Source organism: Odontesthes bonariensis, chromosome 15, assembly GCF_027942865.1.
Source record: "Odontesthes bonariensis isolate fOdoBon6 chromosome 15, fOdoBon6.hap1, whole genome shotgun sequence".
Taxonomy (NCBI): Eukaryota; Metazoa; Chordata; class Actinopteri; order Atheriniformes; family Atherinopsidae; genus Odontesthes; species Odontesthes bonariensis.
Window position 1 is genome coordinate 17,869,797 of NC_134520.1, and position 13,173 is coordinate 17,882,969.

The 13,173-nt window shown below is 41.5% G+C and overlaps 2 protein-coding genes across 3 annotated transcripts; both read left to right on the plus strand.

Moving 5' to 3' along the window:
* Window positions 1–313: 313 nt before the first annotated feature.
* Window positions 314–5,609, plus strand: hsh2d (hematopoietic SH2 domain containing). 2 transcript variants are annotated; one of them, XM_075485300.1, is made up of 6 exons: window positions 314–371; window positions 818–975; window positions 1,665–1,754; window positions 1,864–2,029; window positions 2,315–2,566; window positions 3,417–5,609. In XM_075485300.1, the coding sequence occupies exons 2-6, from the start codon at window positions 857–859 to the stop codon at window positions 3,861–3,863; spliced, it is 1,074 nt and encodes a 357-aa protein (XP_075341415.1). In that variant the 5' UTR covers window positions 314–371; window positions 818–856; the 3' UTR covers window positions 3,864–5,609. The 2 variants fall into 2 exon arrangements, with proteins under 2 accessions (XP_075341415.1, XP_075341416.1); XM_075485301.1 differs by lacking the exon at window positions 314–371 and having other exon boundaries at window positions 903–975; window positions 1,637–1,754.
* Window positions 5,610–6,423: 814 nt separating this feature from the next.
* tax1bp3 (Tax1 (human T-cell leukemia virus type I) binding protein 3) lies at window positions 6,424–10,833 on the plus strand. The gene is made up of 4 exons (XM_075485303.1): window positions 6,424–6,625; window positions 8,057–8,176; window positions 10,220–10,297; window positions 10,474–10,833. Exons 1-4 carry the CDS (start codon window positions 6,587–6,589, stop codon window positions 10,621–10,623), a joined length of 387 nt encoding a protein of 128 aa, XP_075341418.1. The 5' UTR covers window positions 6,424–6,586; the 3' UTR covers window positions 10,624–10,833.
* Window positions 10,834–13,173: the final 2,340 nt, after the last annotated feature.

Here is a 13,173-nt window from a genome sequence, read left to right on the forward strand (position 1 = left end):
CTGTCAGTTCACCAATCTTTGAGCGGTGAGAGTGGGAATCGAACCGTCAACCTTCCGGTTATTAGACGACCCAGTCTGACTGAGTGAGCCACGGCACGGCATGACTCCACGGCATAACCGATGAGTCAAAAAGTTCACTTGAACCTCACGTTTCTTACATAATGTTCAACACTATAGGAACACTCCACTGAGACATGTCTGCTCCTATGGAATCCAAATTATACATTTCCTCTTTCCACCTTCCCACCGTGGAGCAAACATTTGGGCAATTTAATGCTGGCACTGGGTGGAGTTTAGTCTCCGCCCACAGGCAGGTGATATCAGAAAGGTGAGCTCCGCAGCTTCATTTTGTCACGAAGCTTCAAGACAAGGTGAGTAACAATATTTGTGAAATGTGTTTGGATTGAGCTACCTCAGAATGACCTGACTTTTACTCACAAAATTTTTTGTTGTCATTTGAGTGAGTTAACAAACCAAATTAAAGTAAAACTAATTTCTTTAATTTGATTTATCAAATATTGCAGATGGAACTGGTGCAATAATAAGATTAAGGAAAATATTGCATCTATGATGGATCTTTAAACTGTATGAGGACTCATTTCATTTCAAAGAAAGTCTCATTTCTGGTTTAAAAGGCATTTGTTATTATATAAAGTTGAAAAGAGGAACAATGATCGCAGTACATCACAGCCATATACTGCACCTGAAACAGGAACTGTGAATTATGAAATGGAATATTCAAGGAATCTGTGATTTGTACTTTGTGTACAAATATTCTTTGTATGGAGTCAGTGAGCTGTACACAATGTATTTGCAGGTCTTTTCCAAAAGAAGATTAAATGAACGGTTTCCCAGGATGATGGAATGGAATCAGGGACAACACAATGCTTTCACCTGGTTCACAGAGTCCGAGCTCCAGTCTGTGATGAGGAACGGTTTAGTCCCAGATTGGTTTCATGGAATGATCTCCAGGAAGTAAGTTTACAAGGCCTATCACTCTCTGCCATCTGCAAACACAAAACAAGCAAAGTATTGAGTCGTCAGAATTTTACATCCAATTTCACGATTTTTTTCTTTCCTGAAAGACACAATATTATACACATGTGCTTTATTTAAGTGAACGCTTCAATAATCTTTTTTTTTAATATTGGTAGTATTAAAGGATTTGTACCCATGGCCCACTGATGAACTGTTATATTTATGGACTTGTGAAAAAATGTTGTATTACCAGTAATGCAAATCAAACATTTCCCTCTGCTGCAACTCCACACTACACGCTCCAACCAAGCAAAACACGAGTTCACCTTTTTGATTTATTAACAAGAACATAACACCATTTATGTCTGTGTAATTGCCCAGTCATCCGGTTCATTGTAATCCTGAGTGTTTAAAGAGAAGGCAGCTGAATTTTTCTTTTTTGGTTCTTCTACTTGGCAAAAAGAAGTCCAGCCTTCTCCTTTATCGCTTTCTGTTCTGGACCCTAATGTTTCAGTGGTTTGAGCATGTTGTAATATGTGGCTGGGAGTGTGCAAAAGTCAGCCTCTTTACTGTGCATATTAACATGTTAGATTCTCACAGAAAACTAATGGCAGCTTCAGTTTAAAATACAACTGGTAGATTAAAATGTGGGTGAAAGGGGCCTTTGTGTGTGGTGATTTGTGCAGAACGGCAGAGGAACTTCTCATGTCCAAGCCACCTGGCTACTTCCTCATCAGAGTCAGCGAGAGCAGGATTGGCTACACGCTCTCATATCGGTGAGTGTTCTGCACAATTTCAGGATCTTTTTTTCACCGACTTCACTCACGCACTCAGCTCAATAGGTCAAAGTCCTCCACAACTCATTCTTGTGCACTGACCTCTCAGTGACGAGGGCCACTGCAGGCATTTCATGGTTGATGTACTGGAGGACGGCCAGTACATCATTGTGGGGGAGAGCAGGCGCCACCGGTTTCTGCACGACCTGGTGGACTTACATCGTAGGACTCCCATCATGCCCTTTAATCAGGTGTTGACTGTTGCTTGTGGACAGGTGAGGGACTGAGTTGGCTATCTTATTAGCATACAGGTGGATGCATTAAAGATTTGTATGGTTTTCAAATTATCATATGACATATTTACGCTATAAAGAATTACTAGCTGCACAAGTAACAATAAAGGCTTTCTACTGTTTATTTATTTATGTTATATATACTCAGAGTTGAAACAAATGACCAAAACCACAACATTTGCAGAATGGCATGGCACACACGCCATGCAAACAGAAAATTAATCAACACCTGCTTCCTCTTTTTGTCTCCGTCTCATCCTATGTAAGTCTTCAAATGACCGTACAGACTACGCTGAACTGCTGTTTCCTCAGAAACATCCAACATCTAACTCCAGTTCGCTACAAAACTACTCCCCCCTTCCCAGCACAAGTCATCAAGTATCACAAGACGACGTCCGACCTGCCCTTCCATATAGACCAAATAACCTGATGAACTCTACGGTTCAGTCTCCAAACAGCCAACCAAACAGGCTCTACCCATGTTTGGAGGATCACATCGCCTCCCCACTTCCAGCCACGGTAACAAGACTTAAAAAGACCGTTCTTCAAATTACTTTACGTAGACGATGACCAAATGCTTTATGACAACAGTGATTCTCAAAATGTTTCAAAGATTTAAATTGGAATTGTACTGTCCTTTTAGAAATGTATAAAATGCTGTTTACAATTACTGTGAGTGTAAATCTGTTCAGACACAGTTGTGATGAATTCTGGCCTTACATTCAAAAGATTTTTGCACATTCAGGCACCAAGCACTGTCAGCATCAACCGATAAGGGGTGGAACCACAGTTTAACAAGCACACAACAAGCTCCTTGATTAAGATTAAGAAAAAGTCATGGATAGCATTAAAACAGACCCACATAACGTTTCACATGAACGTGTAATTTTCTTGGATTAATGGCTGCTGAGTCCCACCTCCTGCATTAAACATACTAAAGACAACGGCACATATGACACTCCACATCCTGCTGAAAACCATTATCTAACAATTGTGCTTGGTGGCAACAATAAAGAAAGAAATAAAGCTTTCATGGGCATCATCACAACAAGAAGGTTTTCTGTTTCGTGACAATTTCCCGTTTTGCAGTGAGACTCGTGTACAGGCTCTGTGGGAGGTTGCGCCAAACCAATTCAAAAGAGGAGCGGTGAGTGGGCACCTGGCTGGCTCACTGATGGTGATGTTCACAGCTGTTGTGGTCTGGTTACCAAATGATAACCTCCCTGAAAAACGACAATGCTTATAATACTTTATTTGATATGACAATGATCTTCCTGAGATCTTCAAGCAAGTGTTGCTGAGCATTCAAGTGTAATGGTGCCCCTTTATTGTCTTACATATGTCTGTGCTTCATGTCTGTGATCTGTAGCCTGTGCCAAAGACCAGGAGGAGATATGCAGCTGACAACCCTCCATCCAACCAGCCTCCTGAAGTCCCATCTCGGAGTTTTCTGCCTCAGAGGCAGAACCAGGTTTGCATCAGAACAGTCTCTGCAGTTCAAAGTGCGTGTAGAGCTATGCCCTCTATACAAACACTCTGCACCGAAGTCCATCTTCATGATGCGAAGATGTCAGTCGTCGCCAACCTGAAGAACCTCAAGAAGAAATTCCAAAAGAAGACAAGTACTTCGCAGGATAATACATATGCAGAGATTAATTTGGATACAAGTGACATGAGCGAAGACACAGAGCATGAATATCAAGAGATCACAGGGGAGCAGACCTTTAGTGGATCCCATCTTTATGACACTGATGTGACTGATCAGGTGTTACCTCAAGAGTACATGTCACCTCCACCTTTTGCCCCAGGCTTCTGATACACTATAGGGTCCAGAGCCTCCCTACTGACACTAATGGGAAAGACATTATGACCTGGCCAGGAATGTGTAATAGTAATGAGGGGACATTAGATCAATAAGTCTTAAGGAAGTATAATATTAATTATATCTGAACTGTGGCCATGTCTTTATTGGTCCTCATAACATCATATTTGTGAGCCAACATCTAAACCAGCTCTTTGAAGTCATGTCGCCCTAAAAGGGTGTGTGGTTATAGCAGCTCCAAGACCAAGAGGGGCTGGAGCCTGTCCTAACTGCCATCAGGGGAGAGGTGAGGTACATTCTGGACAAGTCGTCAGTCCATCACAGGGCCAACACAGGAAAATGAGACTAACAACCATGCACGCTCACACTCACTCCAAGGGTCAATTTAGTATCCCCAATTAACCCAACATGCATGTTTCTGGAGGATGGGAAGAAAGCCAGTGTACCGAGAAAGGGCCGGCACATGCATGGGGACAAAATTAAATTGTTGCAGCACACTTTGAAATCCAGTTTGATCGAGACGCATCTGTTGAAATCAGATCAGAATCGTATTTCAGTACTACCTCGAACTGTGATATGGATCTGAGTTTAAAAAGCCATCTTTTTTTTTTTTTTTAACTAAAAGTATCATAATACCCAAGGTATGGGATTAATGCAGAAGAGTTGCTTGTTCTTCAGGCATTTATTATGCATTCGCCTGTGTTAATGTAGCCTCCCGGTTCCTTCCAGCTCCTGCTCGATGAACCGGCCCGGAAAATATACACTATCTTTCTAAGCAAATCAAAGGATGAAAACCTATATTCATTTTACAACCAAAAAGCTTCGCCACCTGACAGTTTCTCATACTATTTAATCACTTAAATTTAAACTTGTGGTCATGCAATGGTGAAGTTCTGGCCATGATTCAAGTGTCTCAATTCACACATCTTGTCAGCTTGTGGCTGCAAGTCATTGATCTTATGATCATGTGCTGAAAACACAATAATTTTTTCCCTCAAATGCTTATGCTTGTGCTTTGCCGGCACAAAAGGCCATGTTTTATATGGACTGATCGTTGGCCTTTGTGGCTCGCCTGAAACTATGTTACACTGCTGAATGAAACCAAAGAAGGGATTAGTGTGCATAGCCTGCACCTGGGATCTTGTCTGGTTTGGTAGACACCAGCCTCTTTTGCTCTTGTGCTGCAATGATTAGTGACTCTGTCCTACCTTGCAGAATAGCCATTTCTAACCACTGATAGGACTTCTCCATATCAGTCAGTCCAATCGGAATTTGGTATGTGCCATGGAGGTGCTAATCCTTCTATGGTGTTTTCTTCTTCTTCTGCAAAGATACTAGTTGCACTTTTATACTCAATTGAAATGCCAAAGACGCAAAAAAAAGCCAACAGGAGAAAGTTTTATGCAGATTATTTTAAATATCAATAGCAGCTATACAGGACCTATGCTAAAGAATTAGATGCAGATCTGTTATCAGAACATATAATGAGGAAGCTGGAGAGGAGAGAAAATGAGGACTGGTCAAACATGTTTCCCAGGTAGAACCTTACAATTATATCAGGTTCACTTTTATACAGCTTTTCTGCAAAGGCATTGTTTTATTTTTATGGCAAATCTCTGTGGTTACCTTTGTCACATACTTATAATAGTTATGAAATAGAACAGCAGGCATGTAGAACCATGTGACTGCAGCAACATATGACATTTGTGCACATGGCTGACACCTAATAAAGCAAATAAAAATGTGCTCTCTGTGTTGTTTTGCAACGTTGTGGCCGAGCCTCGACATACAGTCGTTTAAATAAAATATATTATCTTGGTCAAGCCAGATTAGAGGCCTGCATACCAAACCAATAGAAAGAATGTGTTTCATTGTAGGCTACCATCTAGTGGCAATCAGCCACATCAGATGCCATTAGACTCCTTCATATGTCACAACACAAAATCAAATTATACACAATTTCCCTTTTTTACTAATGATCATGATCTGATTGTATGTCTTTTCGTGTTGAATAACCGTTAACACTTTAGAACTTTGTCTTACGTAAAGTTGTCAACACGCATATTAAAACTGCGTCCAGTATAGTAAATGTGTTAATTTCCCTTCACTGGGCTCTACAGTGTTTTGTGAGCAAAGTTGGTTATGACATCATAGATCCGAAAATACAAATAGGCTAAAAGTTAAGTCCCATAGCATGGTGAAAAGAATCCATTAAAAAAGAGCAAACTAAACAAAATCAACACATGAAGACTTATAAATGTGACATCTTCCACTTCCCCCTGGTATTTCACAGTCACGGCATAGTTATTAATTAATTATTTCAATTCCATACTGCATATAGTGACACACTGCTGTTAAACGCATAATCACATATCTGAACTCTCAGCCTCGTGCCTCTGGGGAAAAGAGGACCAACTGTTTCTCGGAGAGTTTGATTTATAACTGCTGCCTTTACAGAGTCTGCATAGCACGACAGTCAACCGTTAAACGCCACCTTTCTGGCTGCCTGGGTGAACAAATCACGCAAACCTGCTCTTGTAGGAGGCGAGCTGACGTCATCTGGGAAGCCGTTGGTTTCCAGCTCAGGATCAGCGAGTTAACTCATGTCGACAACTGGGAAGTTGTCCCTCTACGGAAAAAATACCTTTTATTTTACTATAATAGCGACGTTCGTTTCACAGTTGTCTGCTGTTTAGCTTAAATATAACAACTAAACCATGTCTTTCATCCCAGGTCAACCGGTGACCGCTGTTGTGGTAAGTTTGGGTGAAGCTCTTTTTCTGTTGATTGAGACTCTATTGTTTAGCTCCTCGTCCGACATTGAGTCGTAACTTTACAAACCCTTTGTCAACCGATGTTACTTACCCACAAGCTCTAATCCACTAACGTGAGCCCGGTGTGTTAATTGTGACATGATGTTATTTGTTTGGTGAAAGTGGGTGCAGTTTTTACAGAACAGTCAAAACGTCAGATATTAATGTTCAAATGAACCAGATAACTCGTTAAATTACTACACGAGGGGCGATGGGTGTTGAATTGGGATATGAAACACTGTACCGACTGCTGGTTAAAAAACTTTAAAAAAAAAGACATATCTTACGATTCTTTTAAATGGGCGTCACCCGGTAGGTGTGTGAGTCACTTTTCCTGGTCAGTATTGATTTTGTCTCCCTTCCCTCAGTGAACAATGGACAGAAGAAGTAGATGTATACGAGAAGAGAGCTCAGTGGTTGGGTTTTTACCAGGCTGTTGTGTGTGAGGAGAGCAGAGGTTAGCTTCCTACCTGCATGTGAATGGGGCATTCCCAATGTATTGCTGAACCTTTTGACCTTAGGACTGGAGATGACTGTCACTGTTGTTAGATAGTGGCTGTTAATTCATCCTTTAGTTTATTAAATGGCAGAAAGCAGCGTTCGGTATTTTCAGTGATTCACAGAGCAGCAACTTCTCAGTTGTGGCTTATTTGCTCTCATACTGACAGCAACCTCACATCTCACTCAGCGTTTTAATCATCCATTCGGTTCATTGTTTCAGCTCCGATTTGGGGAAGATGCCGGGCCAGTATTAATGACTGACATTACTAGTCAGTCAAGAGGGCACACACTACAGTTTGCAAGTCCTTAATAATTGACTGTCTGACAGTTTCCGTGAAGTCATCTTTAGACTTCATTGTATCAGCCACCACTGAGAGACTCTCTCGTTATTCATCATCACACACACAGGCGGCCTTTGTGTTTGAGGAGTCCTACTGTCAGAGTCCTCCATCCATCTGGTGCTGCGAGCCTGCAGCTGCTTGTCACTATCAAAGGAATGACTCCATTAATGGAGTCTCCATCTGTGTGGACTTCACATTCATGGGGGAAACCGAGTCTTGGCCACGTACTGCAACCTTATTCTGCAATTACTTGAACATTTTATTAACACGTTGACAGTAATTCTAGTTTTGAGAGTTAATGGTCTCGTGTTGCATGACTTCATCTAACCTAGTTTTGTTTGGCAGCAGCAGGAACAGAAGCCTGTCACTGTCTGAGGTGGAGATAATAGTGACACATTGAAACACGAATTGTTCAGATTTCTTTTAACGCGACAACAAAACAAACAAAAATCCCAATAAGCAAACATCCACTGTTTTCTGAACAGGGACTTGTGTTTATCTGATTTTGGATTTATTCACCTTTGTCAAACAGCAACGAATTGAGATCCAGAAGTTGCGTCAAGGTGCCAATCTGATCCTGGGTTTCAGCATCGGAGGAGGTATAGACCAGGACCCCGGACAGAACCCCTTTTCTGAGGACAAGACTGATAAAGTAAGAATAGGAGATGAAGAAAGAATTACTAATGAGGATTCTGTGCATACTTTTTAGTGTTTATTTGATTCTTTTGCTTCTTTTTTTTTTCAAACCTTTTTGGACAGCCCTGTCTATCTTGATATTTTTAAAGCTAGAAATGACTTATATGGTAGGCTACAGATTGATATTTACAGGCAGTGGCAGCCCAATTAGAATTAAAACGTAAGACTAAACCCATCACCTAATCCCAATGAAAGAAAAAAAGAAACATCTTCTCGTTATTTCTTCCTCTCGTACCGACTGGTTTTGATAAACACAGATAGAATCTGCATTCAGAGGGAGACTAAATACCTCCACTTTAGATTTTCAGTTATGATACAGTAGTCGGTGACGATTATCAAGTCCAAGATACATTTTTGTTATTCATTCAAAGTGAATTTCACATAGTTGAGGGCAAAACTCCAAAGGATGATGCAAAACTAGCATTTGACTTGGAAAATGCAAGCCTTTTGCGTTGAATCACAGTGGTAATGGAGCCCTGCTTTGGTGAGCTGTAAAGGAGGGACAGGCTTGAACACATTTCTCGTGGCCTCAGGTTTGAACGAACCAGACTCGAGTAACTGAGTCATAGAATGGGAAGCTGCAAGTTTGCACAGAGTCACATCCTACCTGATCATTATTTAAACATTTGGAGCTCGAGGGATGGAAATTCAATCGAATGCCATGTGCTGTCATTAAACTTGTTACGGATTAATGACAGCTTTGCATTAGACTTACCGGGTTTCACCCTTCGACATGTAAGACTATCCTTATACTCATTATATATTTACAAGTGGAGGAGTTCAAGTATCTCGGGGTCTTGTTCACGAGTGAGGGACGAATGGAGCAGGAGATTGACAGACGGATCGGTGCGGCGTCTGCAGTGATGCGGGCTCTGCACCGGCCCGTCGTGGTGAAGAAGGAGCTGAGCCCGAAGGCAAATGTCTCGCTTTACCGGCCAATCTATGTTCCTACCCTCACCTATGGTCATGACTTGTGGGTAGTGACCGAAAGAACGAGATCGCGAATACAAGCGGCCGAAATGAGTTTCCTCCGCAGGGTGTCTGGGCTCTCCCTTAGAGATAGGGTGAGAAGCTCGGTCATCCGGGAGGGGCTCAGAGTAGAACCGCTGCTCCTCCGCATCGAGAGGAGTCAGATGAGGTGGCTCGGGCATCTGGTGAGAATGCCTCCTGGACGCCTCCCCGGTGAGGTGTTCCGGGCCCGTCCCACTGGGAGGAGGCCCTGGGGAAGACCCAGGACACGTTGGAGAGACTATGTTTCTCGGCTGGCCTGGGAACGCCTCGGGGTCCCCCCAGAAGAGCTGGAGGAAGTGGCCGGGGACAGGGACCTCTGGGCTTCTCTGCTCAAGCTGCTGCCCCCGCGACCCGATCCCCGGACAAGCGGAAGATGATGGATGGATGGATGGATGGATGGATGGATGGATATTTACAAGCATTAAAGTAAAGCTCCCAAAGAGATGCCAGAGATTTAACTCTGTCTATGCAACCATAGATCGTAGAAAAAAATGGTCTTCAGGAAAGTTACTTTATCGCTGATTTTGGCGAAAGCATCTGTTGTGATGAATCACTTTGGGGACTGCATGTAACGCCGTCGCAGCCAAAACGCCAGATACAGAGTCGATTAATTGACTTAAACATCTCTTCTAAACGCTGTCTACGTCCACAGCTCGCACGGTCTCTGAGTCCCCTGCAACGCCACTCTCACGATGGATTTCTTCTCACATCCGTTCTTCGTAAACCTTGCTGCCTTTTAAACATGTACATCTTAATTCTGCCACAACCAATCATGCTTTGACATAACTCAAGTGGTGAAGAACGTTTGGACAGCAACTATTTCCCGTTGTGATCCAAGGAGATCATATGTCAGATTGTTGACCCTCACATCTATGAATGGAGTGCAGGTTTACTTAATATTAGTTGTCATCTTTGTTTAACAGGACATCTTTGTGAGTTTTAGAGCTGTGATGATATGAAATAGCAAGTGTTTTTATCTTATCCAAAGGGCATCTACGTGACCAGGGTATCACCGGGAGGACCAGCAGAAGCGGCCGACTTGAGAATGGGAGACAAAATAATGCAGGTGTGTCTGAAAAATACAGTTCTACTTGTTGAACGGCATATCCACAAGATGGCAGTCTGGGCCCCTCTTTGAGTGTCAGGCGGGAGCTGTGCATCAGGAGCACTGATCATCAAGCTGAAATGTTTTCAAAGCCCTTACAAAAGTTTGAGAACTCCTCTTCTTCTTCTTCCTCTCAGGTGAACGGTTGGGATATGACCATGGTGACTCATGACCAGGCTCGTAAAAAGCTGACAAAGAAGGGCGAGGATGTGGTCCGACTACTGGTCACCAGGAAGTCGTTGGAACAAGTTGTCAAGCAATCTATGTGCAATTACCCCAGGCCATGATCCAGTGGCCCTATCTACACTGACTAATACAATAGCCAAGGACTGATCACGTTCATGTACACTACAGACACTTCTAAATCCACATGACGGTTGCACCGTGGCCTTTTATAACTCCATCAACACACACACAAACAAATAAAATAATCATGTAACATTTAGGCGACTTGTCGAGTCTAAATTCCCATTTGTCCTCTTTGCCCTTGTTTGTTGCACATCTGAGTGTAACTGAGTAAAAGAGGTAGATTACAGGAAGAGATGCAAGCTAAGCAAGCTAAAGTTTGAACAAGAGCAAATGCAAGACATTCTCAATAATGTCTATATTAACCACGGCTTCTCTTTTTTTACTTTTCTGAGAACAGCAGACTGAATTAGACATGAAAGACATTTTACGGAACAATTCTTGAATGACTGAGTGCAGCACAACTTAGCCGATATTTATCAAACTACTTTGGGAGCAGTTTTAGTTTTTCTCCTTTCTTCCCCACATGCCTTTACCTGACCAAAGTGGGGCTTGATGGACTGAATACACCAAGGAAACCGAGGTTCATTGCTGAATGTTGGATCCTTGATGAGCAGTGTGTCTCTCCTCTAATAAAGAACCAGTATTCTCTTGTCTAGATTACAGCAGCAAATGCCAAATTGAAAGCCAATACACTGTTGACATTTAATACAGTATGTGATGTAGTATTTGTGATTATTTTCTCTTTGTTTTTTTTTTTTGTTTTTTTTAAATAATGGTACAGTAAACTGCAAAAAAAGTATCCGTTTACACAGTTTTTTACGCACACTGATGCGTTTGTGTTCTGTTCGTTTTTGGTGAATTACATTTCCGTACCTGCTAAAAACACAGGAATTTTTATTCTAGATGCTGGGCTTTTTGTGACACATTGTACGATATTCCTTTTTTTATTTTCCTGCTATCTCACCTTTGTCGTGATCAGATACGAGAACAATTTGCTGTTTTTTTGTTAGAGAAGCGCCACATTGGACTGTGAAACGCAGTAAAAGCTGGGTGTCATAACTGACCAAAAGTCAAAACTGTAAACTCTGCAAAACCAAACGAATGCAAATGTTGTTTGATTTGTTGGAATGCAAACAGCAGCCTTAAATAAACATTTATTAGCACAAAGTTTTCTGATTGATTTCTGTTTTACATTTTGCTTGTATTGGGAGGAGACCCAGGACACGTTGGAGAGACTATGTATCTCGTCTGGCCTGGGAACGGGGACAGGGACGTCTGGGTTTCTCTGCTCAAGCTGCTGCCCCCGCGACCCGATCCCCAGAGCAGCGGTAGATGATAGATCGATGGAAGGATTGGTTTGACACACCTGACACCCCCCCTACGTCCCCTGATAAAGAATGCACTAAAAACAGAAGAGATTATCGATTTTAGCACAAATTCTAAATATGTATATTTTTGGCTTGAATAATTCAAACAATGACAGTTAAATGGTTTTGCTAATAATGTATCTTTGACCTTAAATGCTCCCCTTTATGTTGGTATGAAAGATAGGGGACTTGTATGGGTTCAAATGGGCCCTTTAATTGATATGATATTAGAAAGAAAAACCTAATTTAGAATGTAACATTTTATTTTTTATGCCCTTTTTAAGAAAAGAAAAAGCTAATGTCATCAAACTGTCAGTAAACAATTATAGATGTTAAAGGTACATTCTGCCTAAAATATGTCTTATTTGTATTCTGAAGGAATCAGAACAACAAGTTCTTGATGTGTTTTATAGCTGACTATTTTGTGATTAATCTTGTTTTTTTTTTTGTTTGTTTTTTTACCAAACTAGAGCCTTATCTACATTAGTTCAACAGAAGGGTTATATTTCCAGTTCCTTTCATAAATCAAATAATCGGAATGACTTCACTGAGTATTTTGGGGGGGGACTTCTTTCCTGTTTGGAGCCTCTGGTTGTTACGGGACACCTTCAGGGTTCCTGACTCCTTGTTGGGAAGCAATGAATTCCCCATTCACAGTATTCCTGTTCAGTGGAGCAGTAAGTAAAGACAGTTACTTGTGACATCTCTGTTTGAATGATGTCTTATTTGATGAGAATGTTTCTTACAGTATGTTAAAAGACTGAAAACAAGTCTTCCACTCGAGCTTTTATTGAATAAGAGGATAAGAACATCTCCACCCTCCCTCTTTGTAAAGCCTTGATTTATTTATTTATCTTTATCTTACAAGCCCTTCAAATAGCTTCATGTTGCCAGTTATGTAGTAATCAGCTGACATTTCAAGCAGAGAATCTATTCCCTGACCTTTCTGCATTCACCGAGGCTTTCTGATACAGAGAGCTTTCTCCACTTTGATCCCTTAAATATGTGAGCTTGGAACAACTCAGTTACCTTTGATGTTTGGACTCTGGACGCAGCCTCCATGGTGTAGGAAAATAACGGTTTATCAGATCTAACACCCAATTCTTTCTTTCTCGATATACATAGCATTTGTAATTGCTCTCAAATCAGATCTTATTTATTGTTTCTATTGATTGTGCCGTTAATTGCCTGTCCCTGTGTCCTTGTCCACTTGTTCCTTTG